At 54.5% G+C, this 16,860-nt stretch overlaps 1 protein-coding gene across 1 annotated transcript; it reads right to left on the reverse strand.

Annotated features, from left to right (window-relative positions):
• Nucleotides 1-2,741: 2,741 nt before the first annotated feature.
• Nucleotides 2,742-3,674, reverse strand: LOC310920602 (olfactory receptor 14J1-like; the record flags this gene model as incomplete). Its single annotated transcript, XM_083880662.1, has 1 exon — nt 2,742-3,674. One exon carries the CDS (start codon nt 3,672-3,674, stop codon nt 2,742-2,744), a length of 933 nt encoding a protein of 310 aa, XP_083736788.1.
• Between the last annotated feature and the right edge of the window lie 13,186 nt (nt 3,675-16,860).

Raw genomic sequence — 16,860 nt, forward strand, 5'->3', positions numbered from 1 at the left:
TCCATTCTTCAATGGTAACCAAAGATGAGGAAAAGGCTGAGGTACTTAACCCCTTCTTTGCCTCAGGTTTCAACAATCAGACAGGTGGTCCTCAGGACAAGTGCTCTCCTGAGCTGGTAGATGGGCACAGGAAGTAGAAGAGCCCCCCTGTAATCCAGGAGGAAGCAGCTGCTGACCTGCTGAGCCACTCAGATGCTCACAAGTGTCTGTGGGACCAGATGGGATCCATCCTAGGGGGGGATGAGAGAGCTGGTGGATGAGCTCCCCAAGCTGCTCTCCAGCATTTCTCATCAGTCCTGGCTCCCCAGGGAGGTCCCAGAGGACTGGAGGGGCCAATGGGAGCCCATCCCCAAGAAGGGCTGGCAGGAGGATCTGGGGAACTCCAGGCCTGTCAGCCTGACCTGGGTGCCTGGAGAGGTTATGGAACAGATCACCTTGAGTGCCATCACAGGGCAGCCACAGGATGGCCCAGGGATCAGAGCCAGCCAGCGTGGATTTCTGCATTTGCATTGATGGTCTGGATGAGGGGATTGGGTCCAGCATCAGCAGATTTGCAGGTGACACCAAGCTGGGTGTGAGTGTGGATGTGCTGGAGGGTAGGAGGGCTGTGCACAGGGCCCTGGACAGGCTGGATCCAGGGCCCAAATCCAGCCATGGGAGGTTGAACAAGACCAAGGGCCGGGTCCTGCCCTTTGGCCACAACAAGCCCTGCAGTGCTCCAGGCTGGGGACAGAGTGGCTGGAGAGTGGCCAGGCAGAAAGGGAGCTGGGGCAGTGCTGGACAGCAGGCTGGACATGAGGCAGCAGTGTGCCCAGGTGGCCAAGAAGGCCAATGGCCCCTGGCCTGGATCAGGAATGGTGTGGGGCCAGCAGGAGCAGGGCAGTGATTCTTCCCCTGTGCTCAGCACTGGTTGGCAGCATTTCAAGTGCTGTGTCCAGTTCTGGGCCCACAATTTAGGAAGGACGTGGAGGGGCTGTAGCATGTCCAGGGAAGGGCAACAAGGCTGGTGAGGAGTCTGTAACACAAGTCCTCTGAGGAGTGGCTGAGGGAGCTGGGGTTGTTTATCCTGGAGAAGAGGAAGCTCAGGGGACACAAGGTAGTGCCAGGGCTCAGGTTGGACTTGATGATCTCCAAGGCCTTTTGCAACCTTGCTGATTCTGTGATTCTCTGAAACCACCTTGAAGCAGTTACAGGATGAGCCGTGGGCCTCCTCTTCAGAAGGTGCAGCAGCCCAGGTCTCTCAGCTTCTCCTCACAGCCCCAAAGCCCATCCTGCCAGTCCTGCAGAGCCTCTGCAGCCCCTCCTCATTGCCCAGAACAGGGAGCCCCACAGCCAGACACAGCAGCCCAGATGTGCCGCCCTGGGGTGTGGTGCCTCTGGCAAGGGAACAGCACCAGGCACTGCAGGAGCCTGCAGGCAATTCCTGAAGCACTTGTAGGATGATCCTGATCCCCAAGGGATGTTCCCATAGTGCCAACTCAGGAACTGAAATGGGGAGTGGGGCCAGAGAGGAAAGGGCTACCAGGGATGGGATGTTTGCAGGGAAGGCAATACGGATGAGCAACAGGGAGAAATCTGGAGCAAAAAAGAAGAAAGAAAGCAAAGGTGAAGTTAAACAAATGCTCAGGGCAGTTTGGGGGTGGCTGCCAGGCAGTCCTGGCTCTGAGCAACAACGTCTGCAGTGGGAAAGGAAACTCACAGCTCATGGGAACAAACTATCTGGCTGTCTTCAGAGGCCACAACAAACCTGAGTGGTTTTCCTCCCGTCTCCCAGCCCTTCCTGGCCCCAGGGGCTGATGGTATTTGTGCTCCCTCAAGTTCATCTCCCCACACCAACACCATGGGGGTGCTCAAGCCTGCTCTGGGCAGTGCAAACGGGCTCCTGAGCCAGTGCTGCCGTGTCTGTGCTTGCAAGGATCCTGCACCTGTGTGAGCTGGGGGAGAGGCCAGGGCTGCAGAGGGGGGATGTTGTTGGCAGGTGCAGGAGGACACTCTGGGACGCTGCCCTGGGGTGTCCAGTGCAGTGGGGATGGATCAGCCTCTGCTCTGCTGCTCCTTCCCATCTCCCCCAGGGCCCTTGCCGAGCCCCAGCCATGCTGTTTGTCCCCAGCCTGCCCACGGCCACCCTGGGGATGCTCATGGGGCTTTTCTGTGCTGAGCCTTGGCCTGGGCGTGTTCTGGAGAGAGCCTGGGCAAGGAGCCTGGAGCCCCCAGGCCCTGCCCTGAGGCGTCAGCGCTGCCCCAGCAGTGCCCATGGCCTGTCCCTGCTGCAGCCCCGGCACTGCCACCCCCAGCCCTGTGCCCGGCCCCGAGAGCCCTCAGGCCCTACAGCAACACCAGGGCCAGGAGGGCAGCGGGGCAGGGCCACGGGAGCAGCACTGGCAACACCAAGGGCTGCTGGTGCTGGGCACAGCTGCTGTGCCAGCCCTGATCTGCCCCCAGCTCTGCACACAGACATTGCTGCTGCAGTGACAGAGAAGGGAACAAAAGGGGAATCTTGAGAAAAGTCTGCTGGGAGACCATTTAGTTCATTTAAAGTTACTGAGAGGACAGCTCCTCACTGACGTCGTCTAGGGCCACAGAAAATATGGAGACAATCAAAACTGGCAAGGACACAAACAGTGGCCTCTCTTTGTGAACACTATTGGAAACTACACACATTAAAAGCCCGACAACCAAATGAACAAGTGCTATCAAAGAAGACTTTTATTACAAGTGATTTGCAGGAACTGGCCAGCAGTTTAGTGTTTCTGAAATTGTCCAGTGATCAGTCTCCACACTGCAGCCTTGAGCTCCTGGTTCCTCAGGCTGTAGATCAGGGGGTTCAGGGCTGGAGGCACCACCGAGTACAGAACTGACAGGGCCAGATCCAGGGATGGGGAGGACATGGAGGGGGGCTTCAGGTAGGCAAAAATGCCAGTACTGGCAAACAAGGAGACCACGGCCAGGTGAGGGAGGCAGGTGGAAAAGGCTTTGTGCCGTCCCTGCTCAGAGGGGATCCTCAGCACAGCCCTGAAGATCTGCACATACGAGAAAACAATGAACACAAAACAGACAAAACCTAAAGAGGCACCAACAGCAAGAAGTCCAAGTTCCCTGAGGTAGGATTTGGAGCAGGAGAGCTTGAGGATGTGTGGGATTTCACAGAAGAACTGGCTCAGGGCATTGCCATGGCACAGAGGAAGGGAAAATGTATTGGCTGTGTGCAGCAGAGCATTGAGAAAGCCAGTGGCCCAGGCAGCTGCTGCCATGTGGGCACAAGCTCTGCTGCCCAGGAGGGTCCCGTAGTGCAGGGGTTTGCAGATGGACACGTAGCGGTCGTAGCACATGATGGTCAGCAGGGCAAGCTCAGATGAAAGGAAAAAGAAAATCAGAAATACCTGTGCAGCACATCCTGTGTAGGAGATGTTCCTGGTGTCCCAGAGGGAATTGTGCATGGCTTTGGGGACAGTGGTGAGGATGGAGCCCAGGTCAGTGAGGGCCAGGTGGAGCAGGAAGAAGAACATGGGGCTGTGCAGGTGGTGGCCGCAGGCCACGGCGCTGATGACGAGGCCGTTGCCCAGGAGGGCAGCCAGGGAGATGCCCAGGAAGAGGCAGAAGTGCAGGAGCTGCAGCTGCCTTGTGTCTGCCAATGGCAGCAGGAGGAAGTGGCTGATGGAGCTGCTGTTGGACATTTCTTCACTCTGGGCATTGTGGACTGTTGAAAAAAACATTGACAAGGAGAGACCAACTTCTTTGAGTTAGTCCTGTGCTATTTTCTTACACATTTACTGGTATTTACTTCTCTGTCTTTGGGCAAATTTCACTTGCCTTTTTTATGTTTTTGAGCTTGGGTTTTCCTGCTCAGTACATCCCCCTTTCGTTAAAGTAGCACAAATCCACTCCTTCAGCAGTGGTGTCAGTCTGAACACCAGGATGCCCAAAGGAAACACAAAAATTCATGTGCCCCAGTGCAGTCAGACATTCTGGTCCTCACACAGGACCCCTTTGTTCATTTCACCCTCTTTTTCAGGGTGATCAAACTTCAAAGGTGTTTGAAATATAAACTGGACTATTTGAATATTCCAGTTTCAAAGTCAATCCCTTCAAACCCTTCTCTTTTTCCCTGTGCAGCTGGACAGGAAGGGATATCAAGGGCTGTTCTTGTTCTCTGCTGCCTGGAGTTGTGCCTACTGGCAGCTGTTTCTCCCTATCCAAGCCTTGTCCCTGACAGTGCTCCCAGAGCCCAGCCCAGCCCTGGGGGCTCATCTCTGCCCTGCACACCCCTCCCAGCACAGGCCACTGCCCAGGGGCATCTCTCTGGCACCAGGGCCTTAAGGGCAGCTCAGACAAACAGAGATGGTGCAAGCCAAGGTGCTGCTGGTGCTGTCTGTAGGCAGAGGAGGGTGAGGAGGCACTTTCTGAGGGAGCTCTGAGGCAGATCTGCTCATTCCCAGGGTGACAGTGCAGGAGTCTCAGTGACACAGACAACCATGACAGCCCCTTTTCCTTTCCTTTAGGAGAAAGCTGAGAGCAGCCCTGGCCATGCAGCACCATCCCCACAGCAGGAGGAATCTGCCCTGATGGAGGTCACTCCTTCCACCTCCAACTTCTCCCCACAGTCCATGGGGAGCTCCCAGGCAGGCTGAGAGCTGCCCCTGGCACGTGGCAGATGCCCTGGCCTGGCCAAGAGCCCTCAGGGCTGCAGCACCTGCTCTGCACCACAGCCCTGGGCAGCCCTGGCTGCAGCCCCAGCCTCAGCCCCTGCAGCCATCCCTGGCAGCAGGAGCCGTCCTGCCCTGTCCATCTGATGGTGCCCAGGGCAGCCCTGCTCTGGAGCACATCCTCCCCCAAAGCAGAAAGGGCAGCAGAGCCATCCTTACAGTGCTGTCAGTCCTGTCCTGGCTCAGCTTTAGGGGATCCCTGCAGCCACAGACTTACTGTGTCAGAAGTGGTGAAGATTTCTCCATGAAGAAGCTCAGAATTGTCCTTGTAGCTACTTTGAGCCTCTGTCTGCCTCTCTCGTCTCAGGTACCTGCAGGCAGTGTCCTCAGCCCTGCTGGGCTGGAAGAGGAGCTGCTCCTCAGGAGAAATGTCTTTTTGAAGCTCTTCTTGATTGCCAGGAGCTGCCTCTATGCCAGGAGCCCAGCCCAGCTCAGCAGCACAGACACAGCACAAGGACTTTAATGAGCCTCTTTGGGCTTTGGTGTTGTTTACATTCAACTCAGTCCCTGAGAGAATGTTCAAAAAACTTCTGAAGAACTTAAAGTCAGATTAAAAAATGCAAAATTTCTTGAAGTTTTAATGGGTCCCACTGAGGGACACGACTGAGAAGGTTTCCCCAGGTTCCAGTTAGAGCAGAACACTGCAGGCAGTGATGACAGGTGGGGACAAACAAGGCAAAGGTGTCTCTGATGCTGAGCAAACCTGGATGTGTTTCAGGAATGCCAAGGGCCAAGGCCTGAGCCCCAGCCCCTACCAAGGCACATCCTGTCCCTCCCTCAGTGCTCAGGGCTCTTCCCAGGCCACTGGGATGTGGGGATGTGCAATGCCAAGGGCAGGAGCATGGGGCGGCCCCTGCCAGGCTGCTGAGCAGGGCCAAGGAGGCAATGAGGCCCCAGGGCTGCAAGGGTCACTTGTCTCCTGCTGATGGCTCAGGCCCAGGCCCAGCAGCCATGGCCCAAGTGCTGCAGGAGTTGGCTGTGTCAGGGCCTTGCAGCTGCTGCCCATCCCTGTGCCCTGTGCAGCCCAGGCTGTCCTACGGTGTCCATGCCCTGCGCCTCTGTCCCTGCAGGCTGTCGTCATCCCCCGGCTGCCCCACCTGGCTGGGCCCTTCCTTTGCTGACAGCTCTGCCTCCTGCCTGCCTCTGCCTGGCCACACACAGCCTTGGGCTTGGTACCAAAAGGGTTAATTCAGCTTTTACTCTGCCTGTGAAGTTTTAGCTCAGGAACAAGGCATGCAGGGCCTGCTTTCCCAGCAAGGATGGTTGTAAGACAAGTAGAAGACATCTAGCTCAGGAGTGCAGGGATAGGTAAAACAAGGAGTAAATCTGGGAACTTGGGGTGGGTGTTATGGTAATGGCTAAATTGTAATACACATGTAGCACCTGTATTTAAGGTCACCATCTGTCTTTCAGCTGCCCATGGCCAAAATTGATAGTCCCCCTTAAAAATTCCCTATATGCAAAGGTTCTCCCAGACAAAAGCTGCCAGGACAGAGAGCTCTGGCTCCTTTGACCTCTGGTGATCATTTCTGATCTCAAGAAAGCCCTGAGCAAAATATTTGAACGGGTTTGACAACTGCAATATCAATGAATCTGTCATCCTCTGAAAAATTCAGATCCTTTTCTCATCATATGTGTCTTTTTTTCCTATTGTCCATTATTCATTGAATATTATTTTCTGCTAAAAAATGTTCCTTTTATTCCACCAGTGTTATCTGATATAAAAAACCTCCTCTACTTATGGATCCAGGTCACCTGTAGAAGCAAACACAATAAAGAATTCAGCAAGAATTCTTTGTCTCTGCTCCCATCTGTCCCATCTCTGGAGCTGGAGGTGCAGCCCCAGCACTTGGGAGGGCTCAAGGGGTCACAAGCTCAGCTCCCACACAGAGAACTTGTAGACCCTGTGGTGCCCCTTTCAGCCTCAGTGCCCCGAGCCTTTCTGACACCTTCCCCTGGAGCTGCTGCTGCTTCCCTGCAGCCCCGGCCATGGACAGCAGCAGAACCTGGTGTGTCCCAAGCAGCAGAGCCAGCTCAGGGCCCTGTGGGGAGCAGGGCTGGGGCAGCAGGACAAGGCAGCCCAGGCAGCCAGGGCACACCCAGCTGGGGAAAGGGATGTCCAGGGAGAAGAGCAAGGGAGTGTTTCTGTGCCTGCAGGGAGGAATGCAGAGGAAGTTGCTGCTGCAGGCCCCAGCTCTGGCCAGGCCCCTCTCTCCCCTGCCCAGGGCTGCTGTGCTGGCCTGGGGAGAGGGGCTGGCACTGGGTGGGCAGAGGCAGCCTGTGCTGGGCATCTCCTGGAGCCAGGAGCAGGAGTTGTGCACTGTCCCTGAGCTCCATTTCCCCTGCCCTGGGGAGCTCCAGCCCTGGGGCTGATGTGGAGGCTGACCTCCCTCTCTGCCCCTCAGCAGCTGCTGAGCCCTTCAAGGGGTCCAGGGCCGTGGGGTGAGCGCACCCAGTGCTGGAGCAGCCCAGAGCAGACACTGCCATGGGGCTCATCCAGAATGAGCTGGGCTGGGAAGTGCCCAGGAGATAAAACCCACCCATGTCAGCTGAGCTGTGTCACTCTGCAGGGCCAGGACACATTCCAGCAGGTGTGTGGGGCTGTGCCAGTCCCCTGGCAGGGATCTCACACAGGCAGGTGCAGCACTGAGGAGGTTGGTCTGTGGCCTTGGGGGCATGGCCAGTGTGAGAAGGTGCCCCAGGGCTTTGACCATCCCTCCAGCCTCTTCCATCAGCCACTGGCACACCTGGGCACTCCCCCCAGTTTATTGGTCTATTTGTTCTGTGGTTATCTCCTTCCCCCTGCCCATTTTAGTACCAGTGTAGGGGCAGCATCAGCCCTGCCCAGGCTCCCTCCTCACCCAGCCCTTGGCAGAGCCCAGGGCAGGGCTGTCTGTGAACCCTGGCATGGGATGTGGGTGTTGGAACTGGACACTGAGGTCTGGTGTGGACACTCTGGTGGGGAACATTTGCCCACCCAAAACACACCCTGTGCTGTGCCGTGTCTGATGAGGGGGATGTGGGGCCTGTGCTGGGCAGGGGGGCTGTGCTGCCTCAGGGACAAATGACAGGGATGAGCCACAACACAGTGACCAGGAGGTGGAAGTGAGGACAAGCTACAGAGGAGGAATTCTGAAATCTGACCTGAGCATGTGTTCATGTGTTTAGGAAAGGCAAAGCCCTGCTGCAGCTGATAGAGCCTGCAGGCAACATCCAGAGCAAAGTTAATTCATTTGTTGTGTTTGCAGGAAATGGCTGCAAAAGGAACATGTCAACCTGCTGCTAAATCTAGAGGGGCAAATCTAGCATCATGGAATGTCCTGGGCTGGAATCCTAAAGATCATCCAGTTCCAATCTCCTGCCATGGGCAGGGACACCTTCCACTGGACCAGATTGCTCCATGTGACCTGGCCTCGAACACCTCCAGAGGTGGGGAGTCTGCAGCCTCTCGGGGTAATTTGTGCCAGGGTCTCACCACCCTCACTGGGAAGAATTTCTTCCCAATATCCCATTTAAACCTTCCCAGTTTCCCCTCATGGCCATTTTCCGTTGTCCTGTCACTCCAGGCCTTTGTCCAAAGTCCCTCTTCAGCTCTCCCAAAGCCCCTTTAGGTGCTGGAATGGGCTCCAATGTCTCCCTGGAGCCTTCACACACCCAGGCTGAACAGCTCCAGCTCTCTCAGCCTGGCTCCAGAGCAGATGTGTACCAGCCCTGCAAATGTCCATTGTGACACTGCAGGGCTTCCTGTAACCAAGGGTGCATTGTCACACTGCAGAACCAAGGAGAGCCTTGTGACCCTGGGGTGCCCCATGGAAACAAGGGGCCATTGTGACATGGCAAAAACAAGGAGAGCATTGTGACACGTGGCATCTCACAGAACCAAATGTCCATGGTGATACTGTGGATCCCCTTGGCACCAAAGAGACCATTGTGACACTTTGGGGCCTCATAGAACCAAGTGTCCTTTGTGACACTGCAGAACCAAGGGGCCATTGTGACACTTCATGGCCTCTTGGAACCCAGGAGAGCAGTGTGGCACTGCAAGGGCTCCTGGAATCAAGGAACTGTTGTGACACAGGGGAGGCCAATGGAACCAAGTGATCCATTGTGACATTGAGGGGCCTCAAGGAACCAAGGGGACATTATGACACTTCAGGGCCTTGTGAAAGCAAAGGAGATCCTTGTGGCACTGTGGGGTCTTGTGTAACCAAGGGCCAGTGTGGCACTGCAGGGCCTCATGGAACCAAGGGCCATTTTCAAACTGCAGAGCCAAACAGACCATTGGGACACTGTGGGGCCTGATTGAACTGATGAGAATATGGTGACACAGTGAAACCTTATGGAAACAAGGATCCATTGGGACACTTTGGGGCCACATGGAACCAAGGAGACATTGGGACACTGTTACCAAAAGTCAGAGAAAAAAAAAAAAAAAAAAAAAAAAAAAAACAAAAAAAAAAAAACCAAACTGCTTAACACCAAGAGAGCAGGAAGAATTTATTCAGCCAGATGCACAAGGGAGCTCCTTCCAAATGTGTGTGCTGAGTACAGGAAAGTTCCTGCTTACAGACTGTATTGTACAGAGATACTCAGTGATTGTCACAGAATAAACATATATATGATAATCATTTCCCTGAAATCCTTTCATATTTTCTCTCCCCTTCACAGTTGTGTTCTTGTCTCCTGGGGGTGTCTTTGGTACTCCCTGGGGGTTGGTGATGCCAGAGTCACACCTGACTGCCCAGTGAACCCTTAAATGTTGGCACAACTGGGGAAGGTTGCTTTCCAATTCTCTTTCTTACACAATGGGCAGTTCCGTGGCTCAATGGGTTTGGAAGAACAAGCATTGTGTGTGTTCACCAGGTGGAGATGGTTTTACGTCTGGTTACATCAGAGCCTCTCTTCTCTTCAAGCCTTCCTAAGTCTCACACTGATGTCTCCTGGAATTCCATCTCCCTCCCCATCCCCCGGCAGCCCTGCCTTTCCCTCCTCCAGCCTTGGTCTCCAGCACAGCCATGGAGGCTCTTTGGGCTCTGGACTTTTCCTGCAGCCACCAAGGCCAGCTGAGCTCTGCCCTTCCCACAGCCAGCCCTGCCCAGCCCAGGCAATGCCCAGCAATTCCCTGTCTGTGCCTGGCCTTGCTGTCCCCCCCCAGCAGCAGCTCCGTGGCCCCTTTGTGCCGCGCTGGCCCAGCCATGGTGCCACAGCCCCTGTGCAGGCCCAGGGCAGGACAGGAGCCCTGCGGGTGGGAATGGCCCCTGTGCCGTGGTGCCCACGGCAGCCTTGGGGCTCTGTGCCCCATGGCCTCCCTGCTGGGCAGCCTCTGCCAGCTCCTGCACAGCCCGTGGCCCCTGTGGGCCTGCACAGACAGCCCTGCCCCGGGCTCTGCCGGGCTCTGGGCCAGCAGAGAGGCCGGGCAGGGCTGGCCTTGGCCGGGAACAGCCCTGAGCCCCGCAGGAGGATGGAGCTGGGCCACAGCCAAAGTGCCCCCAGACCTGGGCCCAGCAGCCAGGGCTGCCAACACCTGGGGACAGAGGCTGCCATTGGGGACAAATGTCCTGGGCCCCCTCCCTGCTCTGTCCGTGCCACCAAGGGCACAGACCAGCCTCCTCCTCTGCACTCTTCTGTCTTGGCGATCTCTCTGGTGGTCCCTGGTGGTCACATACCCCAATGTTCCAGTCAGTCTGGCTTAGCTGGCTGGAAACTGGGCTGGGCAGGGCTGGCTGTGGGAAGGGCAGAGCTCAGCTGGCCTTGGTGGCTGCAGGAAAAGTCCAGAGCCCAAAGAGCCTCCATGGCTGTGCTGTAGACCAAGGCTGGAGTAAGTAAATTGTGGCTGCTGCAGGATGGGGAGGGAGACTGAGTTCTTGCAGACACTGATGTGAGGCTTAAGAAGGCTTGGAGAGAAGAGAAGCTTCACAAGCCTCAAAGAGGGGGATGTTGCCAGTTGTAAAGCATCTTCACCTGTTGAGCACACACAATGCTTGTTCTTCAAAACTCACTGGCCCATGGAACTGCACAAATGCCCATTGTGTGAGAAGGAGAATTGGAAAGTGACCAGCTCCAGTTGTGCCAATTTTTAGCAGTCCACTGGACAGTCAGGTGTGACTCTGTCATCACCAGCTGCCAGGGAGTACCAAGAAGACCTCCAGGACAGAAGAACACATCTGTGAAGGGGAGAAAAAAAATCTTATGATTTCAGGAATATGATTATCATATGTATTTTTTTTTTTTTTTTTCTGAGAATCACTGAATATGTATGTAAAATACAGTCTGTAAGCAGGAATTTTCCTGTACTCTGCATGCACACCTTTGGGATGAGCTCTTCCCCCTTGTGCATCTGGCTGAATAAAGAATGCTGCTTCTTCCTGCTCCCTGGATGTTAAGCAGTTTCTTTTATTTTTTCACGGTTTTGGTAGCAGTGTCACAATGGCCCTTTGGTTCCTTGATGCCCCATCGTGTTGCAATGGTGGCCTTGGTTCCATGACACCCTGTAATGTCATAATGATCTCCTTGGCTCTGCAGTGTCACAATTGGACTCCTGGTTCCATGAGACCCCAAAGTGTCCCAATGGATCCTTGTTTCCATAAGGTTTCACTGTGTCACAATATTCTCATCAGTTCAATCAGGCCCCACAGTGTCCCAATGGTCTGTTAGGCTCTGCAGTTTGAAAATGGCCCTTGATTCCATGAGGCCCTGCAGTGCCACACTGGCCCTTGGTTACACACTGGCCCCCACAGTGCCACAAGGATCCCCTTTGCTTTCACAAGGCCCTGAAGTGTCATAATGTCCCCTTGGTTCCTTGAGGCTCCTCAATGTCACAATGGATCACTTGGTTCCATTGGCCTCCCCTGTGTCACAACAGTTCCTTGATTCCAGGAGCCCTTGCAGTGCCACACTGCTCTCCTGGGTTCCAAGAGGCCCTGAAGTGTCACAATGACCCAGCCCAGCCCATTCTGGGTGAGCCCCATGGCAGTGCCTGCTCTGGGCTGCTCCAGCGCTGGGTGCACTCACCCCACAGCCCTGGGCCCCTTGAAGGGCTCAGCAGCTGCTGAGGGGCAGAGAGGGAGGTCAGCCTCCACATCAGCCCCAGGGCTGGAGCTCCCCAGGGCAGGGGAAATGGAGCTCAGGGACAGTGCACAACTCCTGCTCCTGGCTCCAGGAGATGCCCAGCACAGGCTGCCTCTGCCCACCCAGTGCCAGCCCCTCTCCCCAGGCCAGCACAGCAGCCCTGGGCAGGGGAGAGAGGGGCCTGGCCAGAGCTGGGGCCTGCAGCAGCAGCTTCCTCTGCATTCCTCCCTGCAGGCACAGAATTGCTCCCTTGCTCTTCTCCCTGGACATCCCTTTCCCCAGCTGGGTGTGCCCTGGCTGCCTGGGCTGCCTTGTCCTGCTGCCCCAGCCCTGCTCCCCACAGGGCCCTGAGCTGGCTCTGCTGCTTGGGACACACCAGGTTCTGCTGCTGTCCATGGCCGGGGCTGCAGGGAAGCAGCAGCAGCTCCAGCGGAAGGTGTCAGAAAGGCTCTGGGCACTGAGGCTGAAAGGGGCACCACAGGGTCTACAAGTTCTCTGTGTGGGAGCTGAGCTTGTGACCCCTTGAGCCCTCCCAAGAGCTGGGGCTGCACCTCCAGCTCCAGAGATGGGACAGATGGGAGCAGAGACAAAGAATTCCTGCTGCATTCTTTATTGTGTTTGCTTCTACAGGTGACCTGCATCCATAAGTAGAGGAGGTGTTTTGTGTCAGATAACACTGGTGGAATAAAAGCAATATTTTTAGCAGAAAAAAATATTCAATGCATAATGAACAATAAGAAAAAAAGACACATATGATCAGAAAAGGAACTGAATTTTTCAGAGGATGACAGATTCATTGATATTCCAGTAGTCAAACCCATTCAAATACTTTGCTCAGGGTTTTCTTGAGACCAAAAATGATCACCAGAGGCCAAAGGAGCCAGAGCTCTCTGTCCTGGCAGCTTTTGTCTGGGAGAATCCTTGCATATAGGGAATTTTTAAGGGGGACTATCAATTTTGGCCATGGGACCTAGAAAGACAGATGGTTCATTTCCATCCCATGGTAACTCATAACCTTACATGGACATGTTATTCTAAAAGAGTGACCTTAAATACAGGTGCTACATGTGTATTACAATTTAGCCATTACCATAACACCCACCCCAAGTTCCCAGATTCACTCCTTGTTTTACCTATCCCTGCACTCCTGAGCCAGATGTCTTCTACTTGTCTTACAACTGTCCTTGCTGGGAAAGCAGGACCTGCATGCCTTGTTCCCGGGCTAAAACTTCACAGGCACAGTAAAAGTACAATGAACCCTCTTGGTTTCAAGCCCAAGGCTGTGTGTGGCCAGGCAGAGGCAGGCAGGAGGCAGAGCTGTCAGCAAAGGAAGGGCCCAGCCAGGTGGGGCAGCCGGGGGATGACGACAGCCTGCAGGGACAGAGGCGCAGGGCATGGACACCGTAGGACAGCCTGGGCTGCACAGGGCACAGGGATGGGCAGCAGCTGCAAGGCCCTGACACAGCCAACTCCTGCAGCACTTGGGCCATGGCTGCTGGGCCTGGGCCTGAGCCATCAGCAGGAGACAAGTGACCCTTGCAGCCCTGGGGCCTCATTGCCTCCTTGGCCCTGCTCAGCAGCCTGGCAGGGGCCGCCCCATGCTCCTGCCCTTGGCATTGCACATCCCCACATCCCAGTGGCCTGGGAAGAGCCCTGAGCACTGAGGGAGGGACAGGATGTGCCTTGGCAGGGGCTGGGGCTCAGGCCTTGGCCCTTGGCATTCCTGAAACACATGCAGGTTGGGTCAGCATCAGAGACACCTTTGCCTTGTTTGTCCCCACCTGTCATCACTGCCTGCAGTGTTCTGCACTAACTGGAACCTGGGGACACTTTCCGCATTGAGTCTCTCTGTGGATCCCATTAAAACTTCAAGAAACTTCAGTGTTTCAATTTAATTTTGAGTTCTTGAGAAGTTTTTTGAACACGCTCTCAGGGACTGAGTCTGATGTAAACAACACCAAATCCACGGGAGGGTCATTAAAGTCCTTGTACTTTTCCTGTGCTGCTGAGCTGGGCTGGGCTCCTGGCACAGAGGCAGCTCCTGACAACCAAGAGAAGTTTCAGAAAGACATTTCTCCTGAGGAGAAATCCTCCTTCAGACAGGGTGTCTGTGTTATTTGAAATGTAGACTCAGATGAAAGTTTACAGTGGCATAACAACCTTTTCTCTTCCTTCCTCATTCATTGTTAACCCCAGTTGTTTTGTTTTATTTTTCTTTGTTTTGGTTTGGCTTTACTCTTAACAGTATAGAACATCATTCTCTTACATGGAACATCAGCTTTTGCACTTATGTCTATTGATATCTGTGTATATGGAACTTATGCCTGTAGAATACAAACTTTCAAATGTAATACATATGTTTCATCAGCAAATAAACACATTGAACTGAGTAAGTGTCCCCTAGACCGTCCAGAATCCCCAGGTGGCCCCTCAGCGCCCACTCGGACCCCCAGAAACTGTTCCAAGATCCCCTGAATGCTCCAACCCCACAGATTCCCGTTACGAGCACTTTTGGGAATTCATCTCGTACCATCCCCCGCGGCCTCAGAGCCCCTCATAACCCAGTTCCACGCCTAAACCTCCTGCCGTGCCTCGCGCCCTAAAGAGCCCGGATAGCGCTCCTCAAGCTCCCCCCAAGTACTCCCGAACCGTTTACGGTCCTTCCGAGGACCTCAAGTCGCGGCTCGGACGCAGAAGTGTCCCCCAAGTGCCTTCCCGGACCCACAATCGCCCCGCTCAAGCCACTTCCGGGACTACAGCTCCCAGCATGCTCCGCGGTGAACGGAAAACGCTCTTCCAAACGTAACTCCATCTCCCGTCATGCCCGGCGCCCCACCCAGAGCCTTTGGAGCTGCGCCTCAAACTCCCGTGATGCTCCGCGGCCCCGTTAAACCGTGCTCTACCCGCGCCTACAACTCCCATCATCCCCCGCGCTCCAGAGAGTTCCCCTCAGAGCCCCCCAAGTGCCCGCCTGGACCCCGAAGGCCCCAGATTCCCCTCCCTGACCCCCAAGTGCCCCCCTGGACCCCCAAGTGCTCCCCCGACCCCGAATTGTCCGACAGAACCTCTAAGTGCTCCTCCAAGTGCCCACCCGGCTCCCTCTGGTGTCCTCCAGAGCCTCAAGTTCTCTCCAGATTCCTTTCCCAGACTCAAAACTGCCCTAAATGTGCCCCAGAAATGTCTCCATGAAACCCAAAATGGCTCTTTTTTCGCTGTTGGAGTAAATGATTAAAAAGATGACAAAATGACAAAAAAAACCCCCATAAGTCTTATTAGCATGGAGAGGGAGAAATCAATAGCCAGTCGTGATCAATTAATAAATTAACGGAATTGTGTTGCTTAGAACTAATAGCCAAAAATTTTTGGTTACTGAACTGTATAGTTTTTAATATACATATTGAAAATAGGTAATAAAATACAGAGTGATATTATAAATAAGAAATATATGATTATAATATTACTAATTAATTAGGTTTTAATTATCAAGAAAAACTCACTCTTTTTTTAATGTGTTGGGATTTCAGTCCCAGGGTGGGCAATGTCAGACATGGTGACCTTGAGTGAGGAGCAGGTTGTCCAAACAGCAGGGTCAGAACACAAGGGGCCCCTTCTTCTCTGTGCTCAGACCTTCTAAGGAGACATTCACCATTAAGTTCACTTGGGGAATGCTTCAGTCACCATTTCTAAGAATTGAAAAATTTAAAAAATTACACCTTTGATTAAAAAAAAAAAAAAAATCATGACATGCAATTTGAAATCTGCCTCCTTAAGAGAACTCCAAACTGACTCCAAGCAGCTGCACAAGCCCTGGAGACATAAAGACAACTGAAGGAAGACAAAGAGCTCCTCAAGGCTTTCTATATTTTCATGAGCCCCACACTGGATTTGGGGCTGAGTCCAGGAGCCCCAGGCACTGAGAGAAGGCTGAAGAAGCTGCTCAAGGAGTCAGAAGCAAAACTCCAAGTCCCCTGGAGCATCCCTGGGCCCCAGGGAGGGCAGGGAGTGCCAAAGGCTCCCCAGGGACTGGTGAGAGCAGATCCTTGAGGGCAGGATTGCAGGGAGGCCAAGGCTGTGAGCAGGGAACTGCAATGCTGAGCAAGGCCTGGGCTGGTTGGAGGCAGCAGAAAGGCCAAGGGCTGAGCCCAGGGCTGGGACAGCAGGGCCTGTCCCTCGCGGGTGGCTCGGGGCTCCCAGTGGGGCACTGGGATGGCAGGGGCAGCAAGGACAAATGTCCTCAAGCTGCAAGCCCTGGCAGCCTCCTCAGGGAGGGGCCAGGCAGAAGCAAAGTGCAGGCCCTGAAAGGAAAGCTCCTCCTGTGGGGCCTCCAGAGGCGCTGCCAGAGCCCAGGGGACAAAGGCCTGGCTGTCTGTGGCCCTGCCAGCCCTGCCCAGCCCTTGGCCATGTGTCCTGCAGGCTGTGCCCCCTGTGCTGCTGCTGCTGTGCCCTGGCCGGCTGCACACGCCCATCTCGCTGTCCCCCCAGCATTTCTCAGCCCAGCATTTCTGTGCCCTCCCTGGGCTCCCTGCACCCAGCGCTGCCGGCTCCTGGCACACAGAGCCAGCCCATGGCCCAGCCTCATGCTGGGACACCTCCTGCACCAAATTTCTGCCCTGCCAGGGACTTCTCTTTTTCCTCAGCTCCAGGCTGAACCTTCCAAGCTGCACTTTGGGGAGGTTTCCTTCTCTTCCCACTGCCAAGGAAAGCTCTGTCTGCTGCTGTTCACAAACAGAGAAGGACTGGAGGGAGGTGCGGTGGTCAGAGGGTGTTTGGGGTACAGTGACAATGAAATGATTAAGATTTTAAATATTCTTTTAAAGAAGGAGGGGTGTCAACAAAACTTCTACACTGGACATAGACAGAGCAGCATTCAGCCTGTTCAGGATGCAGATTTGGGGAGTGCCAAATCAGGTACTGATATTTTTAAGGGAAACAGCCCTTAAAAACAATGGGGTCCAGTAAGGATGGCCACACTTCAAGATGTAAATTTTGAAGAAATAGGGGCAGGCTGTGTGCCCAAATATAAGCCAGAGAGTAAAATTACTGCCCTTGCTCCCCATGGAACTTTTTCAGGAACTCAGGGGAAAATAAG

This window comes from Zosterops lateralis, assembly GCF_965231275.1.
Source record: "Zosterops lateralis genome assembly, chromosome: 31".
NCBI lineage: Eukaryota > Metazoa > Chordata > Aves > Passeriformes > Zosteropidae > Zosterops > Zosterops lateralis.